This window comes from Rattus norvegicus, chromosome 4, assembly GCF_036323735.1.
Source record: "Rattus norvegicus strain BN/NHsdMcwi chromosome 4, GRCr8, whole genome shotgun sequence".
Classification (NCBI taxonomy): domain Eukaryota; kingdom Metazoa; phylum Chordata; class Mammalia; order Rodentia; family Muridae; genus Rattus; species Rattus norvegicus.
This window is the reverse complement of record NC_086022.1, coordinates 105,184,275-105,206,700: the sequence shown is the minus strand read 5'-3', so window position 1 is coordinate 105,206,700 and position 22,426 is coordinate 105,184,275. Positions and strand designations below refer to the sequence as shown.

The window sequence follows — 22,426 nt, the reverse complement described above, 5'->3', positions numbered from 1 at the left end:
TGAGACATGATGTTCTGCATATAAAGAATAGAGAGTACAGATGTCGAGATATTTTCATGTTCAGCTAGTTCTCATTATAAGCAGTTGGTGCTTTTGTCTCCTCTTGTTGTCTCTGCCTATTAATCTAATTTAAAGTATAGTTTGGATGTAAGCTGAATATTACTGCTGAGCTGGATTAAGTGTACGGGTCATCAGACCACACTTGGGTGTTTTATGTCAACTTTTGCTTCCAGCTACAAAGAAAATGTCAGGTTTTAAAAAATAATTAAAAGTAATCCACGGCTTCTTTTTTTTTTTTTTTTTTTCCCCAGAGCTGGGGACCGAACCCAGGGCCTTGCGCTTACTAGGCAAGCGCTCTACCACTGAGCTAAATCCCCAACCCCAATCCACGGCTTCTCAAACCTTCCACATATTAAGAGTGCATTCTGAGACTGTGTTCAGCCTGCCTGTCTAGTTCTTAGGTTCTGAGTTCCATTTTAACATTGCCTTTGCATGTCTTAGGAGCTCACACTCTCAAGAGCCTCTAAAGTGTCTACTGTCCACATACACCCTCCCACCTGTTTCTAATGGTTGTTGGTTTACTTATTTTTATTTCTTACTGTCTTTGCTGTATAGATCCAGTTCTAGTAGAAATTGTCTCTGGAAGCTACACGATAAACTTGGGTCGCGTCCAAAACACACCTCTCTCTCATATACCCTGTCTAGCCTGCTTTTAAAAGAAAAAGTGATTATTGTTTGTTATGCGTAGTTTTTTAAATCCTTCCAACTTACTGGCAAGTAATTGACTGCCATTAGCCATGCAGAGTACAAAAAAGCAGGAGAGGCTTTGTTGACTGAAATATAGTATTTATGTGGTAAATCAATCTTGTGTGTTTTCCAACTTCCAGGTTACAATTCAACAAACATGGTGTTCTGCGGGTAGAAGGCTTCTTAACACCAAACAAGTACGACAGTGAAGCGATTGGCTTGTGGCTGCCTTTGACCAAAAATGTTGTGGGGACTGATTTGGACACAGCAAAGTATATCCTGGCCAATATTGGAGACCACTTCTGTCAAATGGTGATTTCTGAGAAGGAGGCTATGTCAACTATTGAGCCACACAGTAAGAGCATCTCTTAGGGCAGGGTGTTTGAGTCCTGCTTGACTTTTGTTTCTTTCTGACACCTTAGCTGCACGGATTCTATCTTCACCAGCAGCCTAGGTGGACGCTACCATGACATTGTGGTCTTCCTTCTGTAATAGTTTCTTCTGAGATGTTCTGTCTAGAGTTTGTTGTGGGACAGTTCAGAGGTGTAGTATCCCTTTTGGTTTGAAAGGCTATCATGAGTTGTTGGTGGCATTTGCATAGCCTTACCAGATGTGTAGGCTCACCAGAAGGTGGGGTGAAACCTCAGGTTGATTACAACAAAAGATTCTTAATTTATATGGTGCATATTAAAGACAGACCAGAAGCCTCCTGAGTCTACTCTGTGGGGTTAGGTTCCAGGTGTTTGAGTGGAACCAGCTCAGATGGAGTCAGTTGTTCCCACATCCTGGTTGGAAAGCACATAGCTGTAGATGCTAGGTCAGTGTGAGACTGCACTCTACTCTTAGGATCACTCCTTCACTATTAGGAATCTACTCTTAGGATCACTCCTTCACTATTAGGAATCTACTCTTAGGATCACTCCTTCACTATTAGGAATCTACTCTTAGGATCACTCCTTCACTATTAGGAATCTACTCTTAGGATCACTCCTTCACTATTAGGAATCTACTCTTAGGAACACTCCTTCGCTATTAGGAATCTACTCTTAGGAACACTCCTTCACTATTAGGAAGCCTAGTAAGCTCCCAGAGTCGGTGTTGGTGACAGAGAAGAGGTGGACTGCCTTCGTATCATTACAAGGCAGTGTCTGGAAGAGGAACACTTCTTTCTGTCTGAAGAAATGGGATAGCAAGCCAGAAGTACCATTGGTCTCTGGTGTCTGTCATTTTGGATTTTGAATAACCATGTATGTTTGAATGGCTGTGTCTATACCATTCTTAAGTATTTCGGTTGTGCTTGCCATAAACAACTGAAGCTAGTTTCAGCACAAAATACTTTTGATAAATGTGAATCCTGTTATTTCTCGAGATTTTTAAGAAGATTTATTTATTTTTATTTTATGTGTATGAGTGTTTTGCCTACATGTTTGCAAATGCACAGCATATATGCTGGTGCTCACAGAGGCTAGAACCACCCCTGGAACTGTATTGTACATGGCTGTGAGCCTCCATGTGGGTGTGGGCTGAACCTATATGCACTAAGGGCTGAGAACTGAAGCTGTACTATCTGACCTTCATCTGTACCCGAACACCATTCATGACAAAGGAATTTGAGTAAAATGAATCTGGCTTTTAAACAGCACAATAGAAACATGTTTTTCTGTAAAGTTACAAACATAGGTTTTCTCTTACATGCAGACCTTAAGTTGGAAAAAGAAAAAATGACATCAAAGCCACAGTGGGTCTCTTGTGAAGTAAGAGGACTAAAGAAGGGGATGTGAGGGAGTGATCAGTTCTTTACAAGAGCAGAAAGTTCTCTTGACTGATGAGGACGAGCCCTCTCTCCTGACCTACTTCTTAGATTTGGGCAATGGAATCCAGACAAGTACCTGGAGCTCAGGAACTCCTGGAGCTGCTGGGGTTACTTCGAAGGGCGTGGGGGCGGGTTTAGAATTATGCTTCTGTCTAGGTTCAGAAGCCAGAGGTCTTTTTAAACTCTCCTCTGTGCTCTGGATAGAATAAATGACACACATTTTCCACTCTGGGATGGGTTCCTTCTGAAATGGATGTGGGTAAAAGTAGTGCATGTAAAGAAGCCTGACTCAGTGGCTGCTCTTGTGGCGTCTACATTTGTCTGCAGTGCAAGGCGCTTCTTTGAAATGTATTAGTTGCTTCCTTCCTGATTCATCAGACCTGCCTTAGGTTTTAAGAAAGTGATAATGGGGTTTTCTTTTTTTGTTATTATTGGTTTTTTATTTTCCCATACTGAAAAAAGTACAGGGAGTTGTCTTTTAAGATCAGAATTAAGGAATTTTCTCTTCATAGTGGATTTTTCTTTCTTGGTTTTCTGATCATCCTGTTCCTCTTACATAAGAAGCTGGTTGCATTAGAGAAGGAAATGAAATAGCATTGGGTGATAGTCAAAGAGATCATCCTGCCAAGAAGGCTTAGTCAGTCCTTACTATCTTCCTGATAGTAAGAGCAGGTGTCCACCACAGGCTTTATTATCTAGTAAGTAGTGGAATAGAACAGAAGCTCATAAACTTTATAAAATGCCTCAAGCTCTGTTGTATCTTGTGCCTGGCCCATTTCATTGTAGTACAGTAGTAGTTCTTTGTTGGTATTGGAATGAGTCAGTGTAAACTGAAATGTCATTGGTGTTCAGAGTAAAGAGTCAATTCACCACAGACTTGGTGTCTCTGTGGAAGAAGAGTGCAACAGTGTTAAACCAATGGACACCAACTTGACTGTTCTGTTCAACAGTATTGAGCCTCTTGCCATTCAAACCAGTGCTCCCCTGCTCCTACTCCCAGAAGCTTTCTGATACCTGATGTGGTCATCTTATTACTCCTCCCTTTGCGGGGGAGGCACTTCCAATTGGTATGTGTAGTCATGAAACCCTTCCTCCAGTCAGTGTGGTCTTGGCTCATGGAATGGAAAATGTGGCTTTGTAGAGTCCTGGGTCGTTTCTCATTTTGCTGGGTATTTGGTTACTGTGGATCAGTCCTGTGTACCAGCAAGTGTCATTTGTGGCCCTGGCATAATGAGGTTTCTAACTGACAAGTGAAGGACATGACCTTGGTACTTTATACCCTATAGTAACTTAATATAGTGCTCTCTTCAGGACTTTTAGTCTTTGAATTGAGTGAATAATTCTGATTATTGGCTTGCAATTTGAATACATTTTCCCCCTTGGAGAAAGTGTGGCCCATGCAGCCTTGAGATTCTAAAAGAATTGGTAAGGGTGGAGCTGGGCTGAGGATACCTGGGGCTGTCACCTCCTCATACAACTTGGGTGAAGTTGAAATCATGTTTGGCGAGAGTGGAGTGGTGCTGAGACTTTTACTAGTACTACTGACATAGTGTACACAAAAATGTTTGTTTATCTCTCTTCCCTGTCAGTCCTGCCTCTTCCCTACACATTTTCTTTCAGTGCCTTTATGTTTTGTGTCCTATAGAGCTTAACCAGGACTGTCTGTATAATCATTGGTTTGAAACTAGCTGTTAGAACCTGGTGGGCTCTCCAGTAGTTGCTTTTGAATCTTAGAGTTCCAGGTCTGTACCTGCTGCTTAAGCACAGTGTCACTTTGCCAGGAGGGAGAACAAGTCTGAGTATGTCTGGTGCCAGCATGTCTGAGCAGATGATGCTGACACACTTGGACAGGCATGCTGAGGGACAGGAGAGCGTTATGGGGCAGCAGCATCTATGGTGAGGTTAAACAGACCAAATGGGAACTCTAAGCATGGGGAAGTCTCATATATTTGGTTTCAGAAAACTCCTCTGTACCTCAGGACTAAATGGCTTATTGATTTTTGCAGGGCAGGTTGCTTGGAAACGAGCTGTCAAAGGAGTTAGAGAAATGTGTGATGTGTGTGACACAACCATTTTCAACCTGCACTGGGTGTGCCCTCGGTGTGGGTTTGGAGTGTGTGTAGATTGCTACCGGATGAAGAGGAAGAATTGCCAACAGGGTGAGTGAGAACGTAATCTGCTCCACCCCAATGCACTGGACTTAGGTTGGTTTATGGCTGATGGTTTCTGAAGCACTGGGGTTTTAAGGTTCCTGGAAAACAGTCACCACAAGTCTGTTAATTTGCAGGGGCTGCCTACAAGACTTTCTCTTGGATAAGGTGTGTGAAGAGTCAAATACATGAGCCTGAGAACCTGATGCCCACGCAGATTATTCCTGGCAAAGGTATTTCCTGTGAGGCAGGGATCACCCACCCCCTCAGCTATCTTGGGTAACTTCAGGGGCTCTTACTTTGTGTAGTCTGATTATCTTAAAACTTTTAGTATTGTCCTAAAAGTACTCAAGAAACATGTTAAATAATGTCCCTGCACCTTTAAAGCTCTCAGACGAGGCACAGAACATCATGCCGCCAAGAAAAGCATTCCTGTGGGAAAGGGGTCTTCTGCTATCGAGACTGCATGGTAGCTGTCTGCAACACTTGCCTCTGTCCTCTGTTTTAGCCCTCTACGATGTTGGAGACATTGTGCATTCTGTCAGAGCAAAATGGGGTATAAAGGCCAATTGTCCCTGCTCCAACAGGCAGTTCAAGCTCTTCTCGAAGCCAGCCTTAAAGGAAGACCTGAAGCAGGTATTGCTGCTAATGTGTGGTTCCCTGTCCTCAGGATTTCATCTGTCTCTCAGCCCAAGGGCATCCATCGCTGTGTAAACGGAACACAGCAGTAAGTCTGGGGAGAGGCTTCGTTCGTGCCTGCTACAGTTCATCTCCCTCTCCCTCCTCTTCACTTTGAGTACTTTATTTGTGACTTCTTAGTATGTTTGACATTTTTCTTCCTTGAAAAGAAAAACAAAGTTTAAATTTTTAAATGTCTGTATTTTTTCTTTATAGTATCAGAAAAGTTAAAGAATTCTTAAAAATGAGTCCTTTTGTTCCTAGTATTGGATCTCCTTATGCCTTTTCTTGGTGGTGTCCTTCCATTACACCTCAGAGCCTTCTTCCCCTTCCCCACCCAGTTCTATTCCCCTACCTTGTGTTCAGAAGTCAAATTCTTGTGTGTTTTCTAAAGCTGTAGTATTGAAGAAGCGTGGGCTTAGAAAAGCTATGCCGCTTGGTGCCAGAACTGAATTCTTTTTGTTTTAAGACAAGGTCTCCCTAGTCCTGGCTGTCTTAGAACTGGGTATGTAGTCTGGGCTGGTCTCAGACTCACCGAGATCTTTTGCCCCTGCCTCGCCAGTTGTCAAGCTTAAAGGCCTGGTGAACTTAAATTCTTTTCTGCCATTTTCTGGCAGGGTCACTTTGGCTCTCACACACTGACTTTCTTGTGCTTCACCCTGCTCACCAGTAAGAACACAGTGGTAGAAAGTACTATTAACTGGAGAGGACAGAAAGGAGGGCTATAGGACCACCACTGCAGTCTGAATATTCCTTTTTTTCTTCTTTCTGATCATTTGTGTAAACTCACCACAAGTAAGTGACAGTAAATGGTAAGTTCTAGTTGTTTGTGTCGGAGTTCTTTGAAAAGCAGCTCATCACACTTAAAGCTAGAGTCAGAAAGCGTCCTCTCTGCGTGCTGACTGCTGAACCCCTCAGTTTACTACCCACCTCCTGCGTTGACTCAGGGAGCATGTTTCGAATGCCTGCTCTGGATGTCTGCTGAGTTCCGAGGGAAAGCAGGCACAGAGGAATCAATCATTTTAAAGCCAATTGGTGTTTGGAGCTGTAGGGGTGTGTGCAAACCTGCCTGGTAAGTAAGGGCACTACAAAGTGTGTTTGTCACCATGTCTTTTGTTTTCATTAGTAATATTAAAGCTGAAAACTAAAATCTCTGTCTCCTTGTTCTTTGTATTACCAGAAGAGCATCATTGTCACAGTAGCTGGGGCTGCTAAGTGACTTTGTGTTAGCTATGTATTTTACTGGCAGCCTTTTAGGGAAGAAGGAAAATGTCAGTCTTCAGCTTACACCTAATTCTCCTTTTACATTCACAGGCATCCTTGTCTGGAGAAAAACCAAGTCTCGGCACCATGGTACAGCAAAGCTCCCCTGTGTTGGAGCCAGCAGCCGTGTGTGGGGAAGCACCCTCCAAGCCAGCCAGCAATGTGAAGCCCATCTGTCCAGCCAACACATCCCCTTTAAACTGGCTAGCTGACCTGACCAGTGGCAATGTCAACAAGGAAAACAAGGGTGAGCCCCCCTTCCCGATTACTCGAGCACATTCACTGTAGACTTAGCAGCTAAACTTGCCGTGAGAACAGGACTAGGGATGCCGCAACACCAGAAGTGTTCCCTGCTGTCATTCAGGTACAAACCACCAATAAAACTGTGAAGTGCAGCCCCTAAGAAGGGGCTGACACCTCCTCATACAACTCTGGCGAAGTTGAAATCATGTTTGGCGAGAGTGGAGTGGTGCTGAGACTTTTACTAGTACTACTGACATAGTGTACACAAAAATGGCACATTCCGGTCCCTTTCCCCTTGTTTATCTCTCCTCCCTGTCAGTCCTGCCTCTTCCCTACACATTTCTTTCAGTGCCTTTATGTTTTGTGTCCTATAGAGCTTAACCAGGACTGTCTGTATAGTCATTGGTTTGAAACTAACTAGCTGTTAGAACCTGGTGGGCTCTCCAGTAGTTGCTTTCGAATCTTAGTTCATTATTGAGTGGCATAACCCTGTGAACCACCACTCATTCCCTCATGCGCGCGCGTGCGGACACACACACACACACACACACACACACACACACACACACACACACACACACACACACACACACATATCCATCCATCCATCCATCCATCCATCCATCCATCCATCCATCCATAGCTAATTGTTGGGTGGCCTGATCTGTGTGGCCAGTGCCAGTTGGAGATAAGGCTGTGATTGATGCCCATGGTTGTGTGGTACTTAGATGACATTTTATAGGCCTTCTCCATATTTCTGGTTTTATGTTTTTTATGCTCCCTCTTCCTTCTGTGTCCCTGAGCCTGAGTTGATAGACTTGTTTCAAGTATTTGTTTACTTTCTGTTGTCCTGTCTTGTCTTAGTCTCAGCGTACCCTCTCTTGTATCCTTGTCTTACAACAGCTGAACTTTGGGATCAGATAAAATTAGACAAGAATTTAGGTCATTTTACTTTCTAGAGAGAGAAAAATTGAAAGTCAGTTGTTTCATGCAGACATCTTAAAATTTTTCTGCATCAACCTCATCATGGTGGTACATGCCTTGAATCCCAGCACTCGGGAGGCAGAGGCAGGGTTCTCTGAGTTTGAAACCAGCCTGGTCTACAGAGTGAGTTCCAGGATAGGTAGGACTACATAGAGAATCTCTGTCTTAAAGCCTTAATGAGATTTGAATCCATAAAGGATTTGTAAGAAAAAACTTCCTCAGACATGTACATGAACATGTAAAAGTTGGAGAGGAAAGTAGTGTGATGAGATGGAGGAAACTGTGAGATTTAACTCTGGGTAAGTTTACAAATCACACTCTGAGTTAAGTAAGACTAGAAGGGCACAGCACTGAGGGTTTGTCTCACTATGTTCTCCAATTGAGTCTGAGCTTAGTTGATCCTGTATCTGCCTCCTGAGTAGCTGAGACACATGTGAACACCACTACACTTGGCATGACTTACTTTGAAATTATTTTAAGAGATTCACTCTTTTGGGAATAAGATAAAGGTTTTTTCCTTATAAGCACTCTACTAGGAGTACCAACCAGTGTGGTGAGGCTATACACAATAATAATTTAAAATACTATTTACAGTGCTGGAGAGATGGCTCAGGGCTTCAGAGTGCTTGCTGCTTTTTCAGAGGACATGAGTTCAGCTCCTAGCATTCATGTGGCAGCTCACAAATCTGTAATTTCAGTTTTAGGGGATCCAATACCCTCTTCTGGCCTTTATGGGCATCAGACATACATGCAGGCAAAACACCCACATCCATAAAGTAGATATAGAAAAATCACCATACTGTTTTCTGGTTTCACCTGAATATTTGGACTGTTGTAAAATATCAACTAGGAACCTGATGTAACACATAACCATTACTTTTTATTGTTTTAGTTTTTTTTTTTTTTCTTGGTTTTTGGAGAAGAAAGCTATATCTTGAAGTCATTCTGCTAATAGAAACTAATAAGGGATTTGCCTTGAATGCACATCTGAATGTTTTCATTTTGCTTTAGAAAAACAGCTGACTATGCCAATTTTAAAGAACGAAATCAAATGCCTTCCACCCTTGCCTCCTCTGAACAAGTCCAGCACTGTCCTCCATACTTTTAACAGCACAATTTTGACACCCGTGAGCAACAATAATTCTGGTTTTCTTCGAAATCTTTTGAATTCATCCACAGGAAAGGTATGTGCTTGTTTTACTATGAAGTTGAGTAGAGAAGATAACATGAATCTCGTGTCACCTCAGGTGCTCCATGGGTTCATAGGGGTGGCTGGGACACTGTCGTTCTTTTTCTGGTTTTCACTTTCTTTTTTTTTTTTTTTTTTTTTTTTTTGGTTCTTTTTTTTTTTTTGGAGCTGGGGACCGAACCCAGGGCCTTGCGCTTCCTAGGCAAGCGCTCTACCACTGAGCTAAATCCCCAGCTCCATGGTTTTCACTTTCTTAAACCTGAGTGATTTGCTTGAATCCTTGCCTCTTTACCTGGGTTTTCTGATTGGTCTCTTGTGGAAATTCGATGTGCTGTGTGCTCATCATACAATTATAGAGATGGGCTTTTTCTCAGTAGTAGAGAATGGCATATTTAAGATTTTTTTTTTAATTTATTTCAGACAGAAAATGGACTAAAAAACACACCCAAAATCCTTGATGATATCTTTGCCTCTTTGGTACAAAACAAGACTTCTTCTGACTTATCCAAGAGGCCTCAAGGACTGACGATCAAGCCTAGCATTCTTGGTTTTGACACTCCTCACTACTGGCTGTGTGACAACCGCCTGCTGTGCTTGCAAGACCCCAACAATAAGAGCAATTGGAATGTCTTTAGGGAATGCTGGAAACAGGGGCAGGTAATCCCCACTTCAGTCCCCTCTTTGCTCCTTTGCAGACTCCTTGGTCTTGTTATCTCCTCTCCTCCTGTGTTTGTATTTGTTTGTTGGGGTAGATGTAATTAGGACAGTGTGTGGCTGTGTCTTTATTTTGTATAAACTGACTCAACTGTATTTTTTCCTACTCAGAATTTGAGTGCTTCCAGCCAGGTATTTCTTGGGGTTTGATGAGTGAGACAGTTATGTTGTGTGGTCAACCTCAACAGAAGAAGTGAAAGATGACACTGTTGAGATTTGAGAGATTTGACAAAATGCAATTTAAAAAAAATATCACATCCCACTTTCATAGAGTAAAACCTGTGCCAGGGGCTGGAGTGGGTTAAGAATGTTTGCTGCTCTTGCAGAGGCCCTGAGTTGGTTCTCAGAACCCATGTTTGTATTGCCACTGCCTCGCTCCATTTCTCGTATATCTGACACTATCTTCAAGCTTCTAAGTGCACCTGAACACAGGTGGCAAGACTTGCACAGAGGCACATGGGTATGCACATAAAAACAAATGTAAAAGAAAAAAGAAAAAAACCCTGTGCTCTGAAGGCAGTTCTGCATGGGTCATAGCCATATGGTGTCATCTTGAAATTTGTGTGTCATCCCCTGCGGTACCTGCTGTCAATGGCAGCACCATTGGCTCTTCAGTTATGGTTGGTCCATTCCCAGTGTTCATGGCCTTGTGGGTAACACTTCTTGGCCTATATGTCATGTTCATACGCTCCTAACCTGGTACTGTGCCTAGGAGGATATCAGAAGAATGATCTCTTCTCTAGCAGCTCAATAATCTGGGGATTATTCCATAGCCTGAGAGCAAAGTGTGTAGCAGATAAATAATGAAGATATAGCAACTGTGAAAGCGTAGAGAGCTTAGCTGTCATTTCACCAGCTAAGACTAAGGACCAGCTGCTTGAAGAGGGAAAGATCTAGTAGAGATCAGACTTAATCTCCTCCTCCTTCCTTTAGCCAGTGATGGTGTCGGGAGTGCATCATAAATTAAACACTGAACTCTGGAAACCCGAGTCCTTCAGGAAAGAGTTTGGCGAGCAAGAAGTAGACCTAGTCAATTGTAGGACCAATGAAATCATCACAGGAGCCACAGTGGGAGACTTCTGGGATGGATTTGAAGATGTTCCAAGTATGTATTAAAGACTGCTCAAGGGGGTTAAAACTGTGTAAAGAGTGGATGGCATAAGAATTGCAGGAGCCTAAAGATTCAGGACTTCAAAAGGAACTGTCTTTCTTATTTTGTTTTTTTACAAAGTTTATGCCTTTGAAGTGGTGTATTGGCCTGCCACTGGTACTGCTGCTTTTGTAAGAATAGTTCTGACTAATCCTGATCTGTAGAGTTGAGAGGGTGGGGGTGTAGGGAAGAGGACACAGATGGTCCTTCTTGAAGTGCCTGGATAGAATAGGAAGTGGAGGTACTCTCAACTTTTATCAGAGCAAAACAAGTCCTTTCTATTTCATTGAGTTTGATCCCCTAAGGGTTTTGAGGGGAGATGAGTACTGAGTGGCACTGGTACTTACTTGCACAGCACTGTGAGGAAGGCAGAGTCGGTCCCAGAGACAAGCTTTATGTGTTCAGAAACAGGAGCAGTCTTTATTTTTCTGTCTCCAAGCTACAGCTTTATTTCTTGTTGCCATAAAAATGAGAGCTACATTGTTTCTGCCAAGTGGGGTTTTTGATTTTGAAAGGATTCAGATAAAATACTTTATTTGCAATGTTACAACATTAACTAACTTGTCCCTTTTTGTTTCTGAATTATGAATAACAATTTCTTTATTCTGCTTACTCTCTCCAGACCGTTTGAAAAACGAAAAAGAAAAAGAACCAATGGTGTTGAAACTTAAGGACTGGCCGCCAGGAGAAGACTTTAGAGATATGATGCCTTCCAGGTATACTTTCAGATGAGGATGAGCTAATTTTGTCCTTCACTTGGGGAATACAAAGTCTCTCAGATAGCAGGAAGGTAGTTTTTAAGTGTAAGACAGCGTCATGGTTTTATTGGTTCTCATGATTTTATATCGTGTGTGTACCTTTAGGAGATAGGTACATTTGTAATGAGATTGAAAAAGTGGTGACTTTAGATCTGGGTAGGGGTGGGCTGCACATTTAATGTGGCAGTGCCCTGCCCTGAAAACTCAGGCTGGTTTTCTGACAGTCCTGGGATCAGACACACCCAGACTCATGTGTCATCCCAGAGTCTAGTTCCCCTCAGGGAATACCTCTCAGCTCTATAGCCTGAAACATTCCAGATCATTTGGACACATCAGTGTAGCACAGGACATACATAGTTCAATACCAGGGCTAGCCATCTGGGTCTCAGATTTGGTCTTTTTTGTATAGAAGAAACCAAAGAAGTCCTAGTGTACTAGAGTAGAAAAACAAGCTTGCTTTACAAATTATTGGTTTCTTGTTCTAGGTTTGATGATCTGATGGCCAACATTCCACTGCCTGAGTATACCAGGCGAGATGGCAAACTGAACCTGGCCTCTAGACTGCCAAACTACTTTGTACGGCCAGACCTGGGCCCCAAGATGTACAATGCTTATGGTAAGGAGGAAATGGAACATAATGGAAATGAAACATGGTGTTTGGAAAATGGTTAGCTAGACAGTAGCTGGATACTGCCTTCGTTCTTGTACTTTCTCTATTTCTTGGTCACATGTATATGTGTTTTCATAGCTGCTGTTTTAAGGCCGCTTGCAATTTTATATTTTTCTGTCTTTTTCGCCTAACTGTAATTGCTAAAACTTTATATTGTGTGGTCATTTCAGTCTCAGTGGATATCTAGGTCAGTTTTGCTGTTGTTTCCCACTAACATTACACAGTGTGTGTGCATGTGTGTTTGCATGCCTGTGTGTGTGTTTTGCAGAAGTTATGATGCTGTAGAAGAAGTGAATATCTGAAAATGTTTTAAGATACGTTTCTGGTTTAAGTATTTTAGCGAAAGGTAGATCTGTTTGTCCTGGACACCAATAGATGGCAGTGTCTGCAAAAGCTTTTCTTAGGAAAAGGCTTGTGGGAATCCTTGGGATTTGGGATGGGGATTATTGTATAATCTTGGTTCCATCTGAGTTGAGGCTTCTTCAGTTTAGAGTCTGGGTTTCAGCAGAATAACCCATGGCTGCAATGGGTAGGTTGAGTTTGAATCAGTTTATCCCTCTTTGGGGGATACACAGTGCTGTGCACCCACAGCAGCCTTTGGGACCTCTTCCTTAGAGCTTCACACACTCTCTCACTCACTCACACACACACACACACACACACACACACGTTACTATCTTTCAGGTCTATGTTTATCATTCTCTTGTATTTATAATTTTATCAATACATTTTTCTGGCGCTGGAGAGATGGCTCAGTGGTTAAGAGTCCTTGCTATTCTTCAGAGGATCTGGGTCAGATCCCAGCACCCATCAGGTGCTGATCACAGCAGTTCATACCGCTAGCAACTCCAGCTCCAGAGGGTCTCATAACCCCTGACCTCTGAGTATATGTACACATGTGACACACTCAACACAAACCCAAAACATGAAAAAAAAATGTTTTGAAGATAATCTACTTTTCCGCATAGTTTATTTGGTTTATAGTCTGCTTTTATGTTTTAAGTAGACCGACTTTCAAGATACTCTTTCATGTGGTCATATGTAACTTGTTTCATTCACCTTCCTTTTGACATGTTAATTGCTTTTTTAACCTACATTTGGTACTTTATTTTTAACCAGAGAATACCTTTTAAATGCATTGAAAGCTGCGGTGTCTAGTACAGGTGCTCATATGCTACCATCCAGTGCAAACCACTGTGGGCTCTTTCATTAAGATTGCTTCATTGTGTCTTCCTTTATTTGCTCTTTTACCAACTCAAAGCACATCTCAAACTCCATGATTTGAACCAAATACCCGAGGCTTTACTGTTTTGTAGGGCTGGTATTTCAGCAAGATGGAGACAAAGCAGTGGAGCTGAGCCTAGGGTCCTAGGACTACCATGCCTCAGTTTTAGCCTCTCTCAAATAGCAACCACCAAGCAAGCTAGAATTAAAACCTTTCCCCAAATAGTACAACCCCTTTCTGAGGTTGTCATGCTTAGTTTCCTACCTAGTACAAGAGGGAGAGTGCTGGTGTCAGAAATCTAGAGTGGCCATAGAGCAAGGTGTGAGCAGCTTTCTACGGACACATGATGAACACTGAAGAGAATTCAGTGCCCTGGGCAGTGTTCCTCCTACTGAGCGTTGCTGCCTGTGGTTTCAGTGTGAGTGGAAGCAACTGCCAGTGGACTCCTGGAGTGACGCTGACTGGTAACTTCTCTCTGAGCCTTCATTGGTTGTGAGCCTTAGTTTGCGTCTGTAAACATCCTCTGCACAAATTCTGCCTACAGGGCACTTTACCACTGATTTCTTGCTTGTATTCTTAGTTCTAAGTATCCTGGTACACTCAGGCTTTTTCTTTCTTTTTTAAGGATTGATCACTCCAGAAGATCGGAAATATGGGACCACGAATCTTCACTTAGATGTATCTGATGCAGCCAATGTCATGGTTTATGTGGGAATTCCCAAAGGACAGTGTGAACAAGAGGAAGGTACGGTCTGAAATATTGAAGCTGTGCTTACTGTCTAAGCCAGGATACACAGTTCACACTTGCTTTTTCTCCTGTTCTAGAAGTCCTTAGAACCATCCAAGATGGAGATTCGGATGAACTCACAATCAAGCGATTTATTGAAGGAAAAGAGAAGCCAGGCGCCCTTTGGCACATATATGCTGCTAAAGACACAGAAAAGATAAGAGAATTCCTTAAAAAGGTGCGCTGCTCCCCAGTGCCATGTGAGGAAAGCGTAAGAATAGCAATACTATAAATTCCCATACGATGCAAAATCATATCAATTGGATGGGCTGTCAGTAGTTGCTAAGAAACAAGGATCCTAAAAAAGGGAAGGCCTTGTCTTCTGTGTTTGTTTTCAGTTTTAATGCACTTGGAGGTTTTTGCTCTGTCTTGAGTCTGCCTGACCATCACATTGTAACACCTTTATTATTGTTAATACTGCTTTGAGACGATGAGCATCTCATTAGTTCATGAGTCAGTCCTTGGCCCCAAGCTCTCATGTTCTGAGTAAGTTGCTAAAGCCTCTGTTGGTTTTGTTCTTATTTGGTAAGAGACCCAACTTAGATGGTTATCGTTTAAAGGAATAGCAGGAGCTGGGAGAACTCAGTTTCACTGTAAGTGAAGGATGTTCTGGAAACATAGAGCTGGAAAGATAGAGCTGTCTCTCTTGTAACTTGTTCAGTGTTGAGGCTGCTGATTACAAACCAGGGATTTGTGACTGAACTCATACCTGAACCATCGGAACATTCCTAGCCCTTTTGTGGTCCTGACACCAGGCAGGTGCTTTAATAATACCGTTGCTAGAAATCAGTTAAAGATTGACTGTTTGACCTCTGGTCACCATATTCTCTTCATAATGTCACTTTTTTTTTAATAAATGAAAGAAGTTTAACCTATATCTTTGGGACTGTTTCATAACTCAGTAAGTACAAGACAAGTTGGTTCATAAGGAATCCGATTACATTTAAAAAGAGGACCTAGGTTAATGTCCAAAAGAATACACAGACTGTAGGAATGATAGCAGGAAGGCAAGGTTTTATGATTCTCTTGATTCATTCTGTTAATGAGCTGAAGGCTATTTCCACCAGTGGGAACACGTAATTGATATTTATTGACTACTTGTATTTTGGGAAGGGAGAACACTCATACTGGGTTTTGACACTTGCTAAGTTGCACGCAATTTTTACTGTATTGTAGGTATCTGAAGAGCAGGGTCAAGAAAACCCCGCAGACCATGATCCTATTCATGATCAGAGCTGGTATTTAGACCGATCACTGAGAAAGCGCCTTTATCAAGAGTATGGAGTTCAAGGCTGGGCTATTGTACAATTTCTTGGCGATGTGGTGTTTATCCCGGCAGGAGCTCCACATCAGGTCAGAACCAGTCATTAATTCCTATTTATTGCCTTTCTGTGGTGACCTTGTGGACTTCTTACAGACGTGACTTGGTGTTTTCCAGGTTCATAACTTATACAGCTGTATCAAAGTCGCTGAAGACTTCGTGTCTCCAGAGCATGTGAAACACTGCTTCTGGCTCACTCAGGAATTCCGTCACTTGTCACAGACTCATACCAACCACGAAGATAAACTGCAGGTAAAAACAACACCAGGTCTGGGCATCTGCTGCCTCTGGCTCATGATCCAGTAGTGGCCTTACAAAGACTCAGCATCTTGGCTATGTCACAGTTGGGATAGCTTTTTGTCCAGTCCTTCCGTGCACTTGAGTGATAAAGCTACAGGCCTGGAGGAAGCCTCATCCTGGTCATTGCTTCAGCACTGAAATTCTTTTTTTTTTTTTTCTTTTCTTTTTTTTTTTTTTTTTTGGAGCTGGGGACCGAACCCAGGGCCTTGCACTTGCTAGGCAAGCACTCTACCACTGAGCTAAATCCCCAACCCAGCACTGAAATTCTTTACCCCTGACTTCTTAGCCACCAGCAGTGTTCTGCAGCACAGCACCTGACCTTTTGTACTGCAGTGCTTTTGTTACTTGTGGTAGAGCAGGATTGAGAGAACTGAGGATTGGGGTCAGTCAGGGCTGTTCTCGGCATGTGAGTGGTGGATCGTGCAAGTGTGTGTGTGGCAGCTCACATTGCATTCCCAGCTTCCCTAATCCAGAGTCTGAGGAAGGTTTGAAGGCCACCCTGAGCCATACAGCAACATCACAATTTAAACTAAACTAACAGTGAATTAATTAATTAATATTGCTTCATGTTTGAAAACTACAGTGGTAGGTAAAGTCTGATAAAGCACTGTGTGCTCACCTTGGCCAAAACTGATGGCAAGTTCTTCAGAGAAGGATGGTGTTGGTATGGCATACTGGTCTCCAGGAGCCAGAGGCCCTCAAATTACATGTTGAGTATTGACTTAAGTTCTAAGAGAAGTTCGTGTATGTGGTGAAATTATTCTTGGTAAGGGACTTTAGGTTTGATGGAGCATTCTTTTTTTCTTCTGTTGCTTTAGGTAAAGAATGTTATCTACCATGCAGTAAAAGATGCAGTTGCTATGCTGAAAGCCAGTGAATCCAGTTTGGGCAAATCTTAACTCCTCTCTGCACATTGGAGATGATTATTGGCAGCTGATCAAACTCTTCAGGCAGGATTCCTGTGGACTTTGAGATTTCCTGTTACCTCATCTTCTTTTTTAAAGTACACCTGACTTAGGAGGGTACTGTCTCTAATGTATATTTCTAGTGTTTACAGACACTAAGTGTGTATATGTAGTAACTATTTACAGACCATGCATCCTTATACTGTGACTTCACCTAGTACAGATCTTCAACCAAGCTGAAGACCTGCTGCTCTGAAACAGTACTTGCAGTTACTCCCCAGCTGTTGTTTGGACAGTTCATTCGAATGGATTTTTAACTATTAGGGATCACTTCGAAGTTTCATTGGATTTTATTTTATGTCCTTCAGAGCACCCTCCCGCACCCACTAGGGTCCCAGAAGAGCAATGGAGGAAGTGACAGCTAATGGTGCAGTTCTAAATATATTGCATAGGACTGGCATATAGCAGAAATAACTACTGTATAATTCTTGGGGTTAACCATCTTTAGTTAATGGAATTTTAATTTAAATGAAGCTTTGCTAATTTTAAGTGGTAAGCATTTTGCATTAAAATATTCATATAATATTTTTGCTCTATTTTCTGGCCATTATTCTGTGATTACACACCTCGAAAATAATAGGGTTAAAATATTGAATTAGATAATCATCATTTCTTAGTGACTAATACAGTGCTGATCTGTCCTATTTTTGTTAAGAGCCACCACCAGTTTGAAAATAGGAACTAACCAAAACCTAAATATTGACTGGTAACTACTTGTGAACAGTGAGAGGCTGAAGTACATTGTGTGTCTTCTAGTCCCGTGTGTTCACAGGCAGAGGAGGCAGTGTTGGAAGGATTATTAGGACAGTTGTACCTAAAATCCCCATCTCCATGAAGGGGCAGCATTGGTAAGGAAGGCACCCCTCTGTGGTCCCTCTCCTGGGCTGCTGTAACTACAGAAGGAGTTTGCTCATCAGTGCTAAGCAGACAAGGCCCGGAGTGTAGGTGTTAACCTTCCAAGTCCTAGTACATCTCTAAGAGAGTGTATAGGAAACCGCGCTGAGGATTTCCTAGAAGCCCCGTGGTAGATTTAGATCTAGAATGTACACTGTTGCTTAGAAATCAGCTATGTCAGAACAGTGGAGACGCCATCTTCAGCCTGCGGTCAAAGGTTTCCATACAGAATTAAAAGGACTGTTGGTTACTCAGAGTGAACCTAACGTAATGACAAAGGGCTACAAAAGGCAGGAGCCAGCCAGAACTTCCACGTCCTCATATATACCTGATGTTAGAGATTCTGGACTGATCTAGTTCCTGCTTTGGGATCTCTAGTATGTTCAAAGAAGAGTGTAGGAAATGTGTCAAGGATTGTCAGAATGGCCATGTTTGGGAAAACTCTGCATGCAACTTACAGCAAAGCAGAATGGTTGCAGTTAGAAATTTACCTGAGAGGCAGTGAGATGGCTCTGGTCACCTAAAACAGTAATAATGCAAATATACAAGAGTAAACTTCTGTGAACTAGATCACAGGGGAGGGGCTATTTATGTTGAATATCAGGATAAAAAGGGATGCTGATTTTCCAGTATTTGAAGACATGCCATCAGATTGAGCATACCTGACTAAACCAGTAAGGATGTGTTTCTAAAATGTACTAGTAAGTCTAAATTTCGGGGGGATAGCTGAGTCTAAAGTACTTGACTTGAGATCAGGTCCACCAGCACAGGCAAAACCTGGGCACGGCAGTCTACCTGTAGCCCTAGTTTGCTGAGAACAGCCTAACCAACTTCTGAGCCCCAAGTTCAATGTCATACTCAAGACAGAGTGTAATTCACCACACTGGATATGCGAATTCTCCAAACACACATAGATGGGAACAGAAAGCACCTGTTGCAGACGATCCACAGAGCTGCTTCCACTGCCTGCAACCTGAGCTCCAGGTGCTAGGTGCATTCGTTCCTATCCTCCCTGGCATCTAGCACCTAATACGGACAGGCAGACAAAACACTCAGGCACATGAAGTGATGTGTAAGTAGACAGTTTTTAAGTCTAAAAACGTGGTAAGAGAATGACTGAGGAAGACATACAACATTGACATGGCTTTCACACATCAAGGAACATACAGTTTACACAAAATAAGTATAATCTAAAAATGGTTTCCTAGTGATATCTCCAAAGCACTTTATGTTGCAAAAATAATAGTCATTCTGTAGAGTCCGTGCCTCAAATGTTAGTAAGTAGAGTAGTGTGACCAAAGCCATCAATTAAAAGAAAAATAAATCAGAATGAAAGCAATGTATTTGTAACTGATAATATAAAAGTTCAAGTCATGAAAAACTGGCTGCCACCAGAAAGTGTGACCCAGATTTAAGAGTGGGCCTTCGTGCTTCAAATAATCTAAGGAAATTCCTCACAGGCTGGCCCAGCAACTTGGGTTTTAGTTGACTTAAGCTATAGTCAAATTAACAGCCAAGCTAAGCCATCACAGACATAGGAGAAAGTTTATACCAAACTTGGCAAAATAATTATGATACAGTAATAAATATTTAAAAGATATGATATACCGGAAATAGTAGTATGTGCCTGTAATCCCAGCACTTGGGAGGCAGAGGCAGGTACACCTCTCTGAGTTCCAGAATAGAACTTGTCTTGAAAAAATTAAAAAAGATCAAAGAAGTATGTTATTTGTTGTTAAATCTCTAAAGACTTTAAAGCAGTGACAACCTTCCACTTCCACGGATGGAGGCCGTCTGCCGGAGGCAGACGGCCTGTGAGGTGCACCTGTCTTGACGAGGCCACGGCCTTCCCTGAGCTCAGAAGCCCACAGTACAGCTGCTCTCTGTGGAGTTTTCTCCTGGCCCAACCCATGCCAGTGAGTCAGGAACAGGGACTTGCTGCTGTCAGTGAAATCAGAGCTACTGACAGGATCTCAAGACTCACAAGCCACAAAAACTTGTCCTCTTTTCAAAAATGGCCTTGATTGGCCTCTTAACTCAAATCCACCCACCCCTGCCTCACACCAGTTCATTTTCTGTTGGATAATGCTGTATTCTCCAGGTGGGTACTTTAAATGAAAAGCCTTAGTTTTGGAGGCTGAAGCAATGGATGCCTGGCCTCTGGTTAAGGTTACATGGGAGGTGGCAGCTGTGGTAGAAGTGCATGGATGAGGGAGAGAGACAGTAACAAACACGTTTCAAAAACCTTGTGGATTCAATGTCAACTCCCACAAAGTATTAAATGAAAATTACAGGACTAGAGAGATGGCTCAGCGGTTTAAAGTACTGACTGCTCTCGCAGAGATGTCCTGTGTTCAATTCCCAGCAACCACATGGTGGCTCACAACCATCTGTAATGGGATTCCATGCCCTCTGGTGTGTCTGAAGACAGTTACAGTGTACTCACATAAATCTTTTAAAAAAGAGAAAATTACAACTCAATACAACATGAATATACACACGGAAAAACTAGATGAGAAATATGAAGTTCAAATGCAGCAAGATGTTAAAAGTGGGATGACACAAATTGAAACATGTAAGGCCAGGTTAACTACCCTGAGTTTCTCTGTGTGCCTCTGGCCATCCAGGAGCTCACCAGACCGGCCTCAAACTCAGATCCACCTGCTACTGCCCCTTCCTCCCAAGTGCTGGGGTTAAAGATGTGTGCCATCTCTGCCCAGTTTTTTACATTCTTTTTGAGACATCTTCAAACCTACAGTTCAGGCTGAACATAAACTATCATTTAAAAGTACACACTTAAACACTGGAGAAGCTGGAGAGATGGGTCAGTGGAGAAAGCCAAGTCTTGCAAGTTGTCCACTGACCTGCATACACGCCATACACGTACACAAAATACATGTTAAACTCCAAATGAGAAACAATATCTGGTCTGAACAAGCATACATGCAAAGGTCACCATGTTCAGTTTGGGTAGGAAGCCCCAGTATGCATTGTCCATCTCTTCATACAGACGTCTGTGCCCAGCAATCCCCCATCCTCCTGAGACATGTTCTATGTAGCTCTGGTTGTCGTGGAACCTGCTGAGTAGACCACAGTGGCCTTGGATTCCTATCTGCCTGTCTGGAGTGCTGGGATTAAAGGTGCACGTCACTGTTGTCACAGGCCTACTCTACTCCCTTTTCACCTCTGCCCTCTTCCACCTACCCCTTCTCTTAGTTGGCATAGCTTTAACTATCAGCCTTGAGGACTAGACGGGCAGATGCAAGATCACCAAATACCTTTGGATTTTGTCTGTCAGCAAACATTTAGTTTTCCCTTCGTTCTGAAGGGGCTGTTGCTGCATAGACTTTTTTCAACCTTTTTAAAATCACCCTGGAAATGTTAACCTACTGTTTCTTGGACACAGTAGTCAGTAGTTCTGTGATCTGCTGCTTCTGTCAACATGACTGGACACTGCTGCACACCAGGCTGGAAGGATTGGCTGGAGTGTTTTAAAGTACTGGGAATAACTAATTTGCTGGGCAGGTTCTTATGGGGAAGGGGTTGAACTTGTAGGTTTGTCAAGGACTACCTGGTCTTCCTCAGAGAGAGAATGTAGGGGTTGGGCTCCCCAAAATAAGGTCAGGCAGACAAGAGGAAGCCCTGCTGGAAAAGGGAGTCCTCCATTTTGCCCCAAGCTCAGAGGAGTTACCTGGACATTGTAGATGGCTACCTTAAACAGCAGGGTTTCCCCATAGTGGTCTGTGATCAGAAAATGTGTTAAATCTTACTGACAATCCCTTCACCTAAGTCACTTCTCTTTGGCCTTTAAAGATTCTTTTTCTTATGCGGCCTGTAACGTTAAATGTCCTAGTGAGCCCCCATAGTTCAGCATGCTGTTGAGGGAATCTTGGTGGTAAGCACTCCAACACCAGGGAAGAGTCGATGAAATGGCACGAGGAGCTGCAAGGACAGCTCCTCGAGGACAGCTCCTGAGAGGCCTCGGTGCTGCATTCAGTTTGAATTCTCATTTTATGCTCTAAGCCACAGGTGGGGTGGGCAAGCAAGTGAGAACTCCAGGTAGCAAGGCAAGTCATGCTTGGCAGAGGCAGTACAGACAGTGCTGTAGTGAGTCACTTCACACACCACAGAGTCAGGTTGTAACAATTGGTCTTCTACCTTTTTCAAAGCTGTGGGGTTTTTTTGTTGTTGTTTGTTTGTTTGTTTTTGCTTCCTGCTTCCTGAATGAGCCTTCCCATGCTTAAGAAAGTTTCAGGCATTATTTCTTCAAATACTATCGCTGTTGAGACAGCCATTTGTAGCATTGAGCTCAATGTGTTCACACTCTAGACAGATGTCGTTCATATAAATTAAATACTTGAGAACAGAAAGCAGGATAGGAAGTTGAAGTTTTCTCATCTGCTCCTATGACAGAAAGGAGGCACCTCTGACAGGAGGTGAAGGAAGAGGCTGGGGTAGGGGTGAGAGAAAGGAGTGTCTACCGGCCTCGGGTGGACAGTCTGAGCTGGAGAGCGGATGCTTCAGTTTACAGAGTAGGCTGGGGCAGCCGTGGTGATGCAAGTGCCCTGGGATTAA

The 22,426-nt window shown here is 42.8% G+C and overlaps 1 protein-coding gene across 4 annotated transcripts in view; it reads left to right on the top strand.

The window, feature by feature from the left end:
* Kdm3a (lysine demethylase 3A) overlaps positions 1 to 17,493 on the top strand; it is a 44,319-nt gene extending 26,826 nt beyond the window's left edge. For 3 of the 4 annotated variants that reach the window (XM_006236637.5, NM_175764.3, XM_039107568.2), the window contains 15 exons: positions 888 to 1,102; positions 4,567 to 4,719; positions 4,848 to 4,943; positions 5,219 to 5,346; positions 6,703 to 6,898; positions 8,890 to 9,062; positions 9,488 to 9,724; positions 10,715 to 10,886; positions 11,554 to 11,647; positions 12,175 to 12,305; positions 14,210 to 14,329; positions 14,410 to 14,549; positions 15,548 to 15,724; positions 15,810 to 15,944; positions 16,811 to 17,482. In XM_006236637.5, the coding sequence (XP_006236699.1) occupies positions 888 to 1,102; positions 4,567 to 4,719; positions 4,848 to 4,943; positions 5,219 to 5,346; positions 6,703 to 6,898; positions 8,890 to 9,062; positions 9,488 to 9,724; positions 10,715 to 10,886; positions 11,554 to 11,647; positions 12,175 to 12,305; positions 14,210 to 14,329; positions 14,410 to 14,549; positions 15,548 to 15,724; positions 15,810 to 15,944; positions 16,811 to 16,891 (2,248 nt within the window). In that variant the 3' untranslated portion in view covers positions 16,892 to 17,482. Of the gene's footprint in view, positions 1 to 887; positions 1,103 to 4,566; positions 4,720 to 4,847; positions 4,944 to 5,218; positions 5,347 to 6,702; positions 6,899 to 8,889; positions 9,063 to 9,487; positions 9,725 to 10,714; positions 10,887 to 11,553; positions 11,648 to 12,174; positions 12,306 to 14,209; positions 14,330 to 14,409; positions 14,550 to 15,547; positions 15,725 to 15,809; positions 15,945 to 16,810 lie in introns of all 4 variants that reach the window. The other variant, NM_001389240.1, reaches the window with a different exon arrangement.
* The last annotated feature ends 4,933 nt before the right edge of the window (positions 17,494 to 22,426 follow it).